This window comes from Oryx dammah, unplaced genomic scaffold (genome assembly GCF_014754425.2).
Source record: "Oryx dammah isolate SB20612 unplaced genomic scaffold, SCBI_Odam_1.1 HiC_scaffold_17, whole genome shotgun sequence".
Taxonomy (NCBI): Eukaryota; Metazoa; Chordata; class Mammalia; order Artiodactyla; family Bovidae; genus Oryx; species Oryx dammah.
The window spans coordinates 47,216,987-47,219,814 of NW_024070201.1; the positions used below are offsets into that span (position 1 = coordinate 47,216,987).

General features: G+C 39.1%; 1 protein-coding gene across 1 annotated transcript; it reads left to right on the forward strand.

The window, feature by feature from the left end:
- Positions 1 to 689: 689 nt before the first annotated feature.
- LOC120875907 (olfactory receptor 52Z1) lies at positions 690 to 1,664 on the forward strand. Its single transcript, XM_040257663.1, has one exon. It carries the CDS (start codon positions 690 to 692, stop codon positions 1,662 to 1,664), a length of 975 nt encoding a protein of 324 aa, XP_040113597.1.
- The last annotated feature ends 1,164 nt before the right edge of the window (positions 1,665 to 2,828 follow it).

Genomic DNA, 2,828 nt, shown 5'->3' on the forward strand with positions numbered 1-2,828 from the left:
TCAGGATCAATCTGATTCACTTGTGTATCCTCAATGCCTGGCATAGGGCTTAGCATCAAGCTGGTGGTTCATTACTGTTGAAGAGGGCATATACCTTGAAACCTATTTTGTCAAACTCTAGTTCCTTCCCTCTTCCATAAACTGTATACTTCAATTTACCATCTGTCTATTTTACTCAGGGACATGATCAGTGAACATTTTGATAACATGTTTTTGTAACTAGTATTATTTCGATAGATCGTGTTAGATGGTGGTTTAGTTCAAAGCTTTCAAATTCACTTTAGCTGATTTTAAGTCCAGTGGGACCTACAGCAAGAGTCTAAAAGCTTTGGAAATTTTTTTTTTCCATCGTATAGGGAACAGTAGCCATTTGATGGATTATCATAAAAGTATTTTCAACAGGTTAAGGTGAAAACAATAAGTTAATACATGCAAAGTATTATGATGCATATTATACTTTTACTAAATATTAACTGATATCCTTTTCAAGATACAAGATTCAATTATTCCATGTAGAAAATCAAGAGTGCAATTTTAGGCTAGTTAATCTATCTTACTGTCCTTTCATAGTAACAAATCAGAAAAGAAATCTGATCAGACATCACAGGGACTAAGGTGGTGCACCTGAACCTGAGCTCAGCCTTATGGTCTTTCCCTGAAGGTCCTGGGTCTGGAATAAGCAGTCATAGATGGCTCCTTCCTCTTACAATTACACCAGTCCTCAGGATATGTGGTACGTCCTGATTGGAATCCCAGGACAAGAAGATGTGCACACCTGGATCTCCATCCCCGTCTGTTTTATGTACATTGTTGCTATTGTAGGTAACCTCTTCTTGATCTTCCTGATTGTGACCGAGCAGCATCTCCATGAGCCCATGTATCTCTTCCTTTCCATGCTGGCTTTAGCAGATGTCCTGCTCGCCACATCCACAGCTCCCAAGATGCTGGCCATCTTCTGGTCCCACTCCATGAACATATCCTTTGGTAGCTGTGTATCCCAGATGTTCTTCATACATTTCATCTTTGTGGCAGAATCTGCTATTCTCCTGGCCATGGCATTTGATCGCTATGTGGCCATCTGTCATCCACTGAGATACACTGCGATCTTAACCTCCTCAGCCATCGGGAAGATTGGCATCGCAGCTGTGGTCAGGAGCTTTACTGTATGTTTTCCATTCATCTTTCTGGTACATCGACTTAGATACTGTGGGAGAAACATCATTCCCCATTCCTACTGTGAGCACATGGGCATTGCCAGATTGGCCTGTGACAATATCAATATCAACATCATTTATGGCTTGACTGTGGCCCTGCTATCTACAGGACTGGATATAATGCTCATCATTATGTCCTACACAATGATCCTTTGCACAGTGTTTCAGATACCTTCCTGGACTGCGAGATTTAAGGCCCTTAGCACATGTGGTTCCCACATCTGTGTCATACTTATGTTCTATGCTCCAGCATTCTTTTCATTTTTTGCCCATCGCTTTGGGGGTAAAACCATTCCTCATCATATCCATATCTTAGTAGCAAACCTGTACGTGGTGGTGCCCCCAATGCTCAACCCCATTATCTATGGGGTAAAGACCAAACAGATTCAGGACCGAGTGACTTTATTTTTCTCCCCCATCAGCATATGTTGTTTAAAAAAAAAAGGCTAAATATTGGGTATTTCTGAATAAAACACTCACTGCCTAAAAGTCTGTTTCAATGAGGAATGGGAATATACAAAATTCACAAAAACATTAAAACACACCAAAAACTGTTAGGATCTGCCCCAAAATGCCAATGCCAGTGCATTTTTCCTAAAGTTCTTAAAGAGTTTAGAAAAGAATATTTTAAATTAATGTCATTTTCAATTCTCCTAGTTAAACATTCTATTATCATGCTTTTAACTTATTCTTAAGGACACATAAAGATAACAGTGAACAAGAGAAATATATTTTAGGACTCAACTTAGACGGGGTTTTCCTGTATAGATTGGGGGAGTAGGAGTGGTGAGAAGCTGTACGTTTTTTATAAACATTCTGCTGAAATTCTGATAAAATAAATTCGCTGAAATACAAAATATTCCTGCTGAAGTCAGCAAATACTTGGATGAGTAGCATGAAGCCACCATATTATAGTTATTTTTGTCTGTACCTATTTCTTAAGTTAAAACATGAGTTCTGAAATCAGACATTTTCTAATTCACTAATATCCTATAAAGTCTACTATAAAAAATAGATACATGGTATATTTTGAGTCAATTTTTCTACATATTGGGGATTTTAGGCCCAAATCATCAATGAAGATTTCATGGAGGGACTAGAAGACTGGAAAGGCTTATACCCAGAATAAAACAAAACAAAGGCAATTAAAGATCAGAATATTTACCCAGAATCTTCAAAAAAAAAGGCTTTAAACACACCAAATGTAATTATCTATAAATTGTGTCTGAGTGAGTGGGTGAAGTCGCTCAGTTGTGTCTGACTCTTTGCGACCCTGTGGACTGCAGCCTACCAGGCTTCTCCATCCATGGGATTCTCCAGGCAAGAATACCAGAGTGGGTTACCATTTCCTTCTCCAGGGGATCTTCCTGACCCAGGGATCAAACTTGGGTTTCCCACATTGGAGGCAGATGCTTGTGTCTAGATTTCACCTAATTCCTTCTTTTTTATTAAACATTTTTATAGTCTCTGCTTTTTCAAGACCTAATATCCTGTCATGAGAATGTGAAATTTGACATTTCCTGGGGCTTCCCTTGTGACTCAGACAGTAAAGAATCTGCCTGCAATGCAGGAGACCTGGGTTCCTTCCCTGGATAGGGAAGATTCCCTGGAGAA

Bases quoted from the DNA above. Each gene is read 5' to 3' on its own strand.
- LOC120875907 (XM_040257663.1), top strand. From the start codon at position 690: ATGGCTCCTTCCTCTTACAATTACACCAGTCCTCAGGATATGTGGTAC.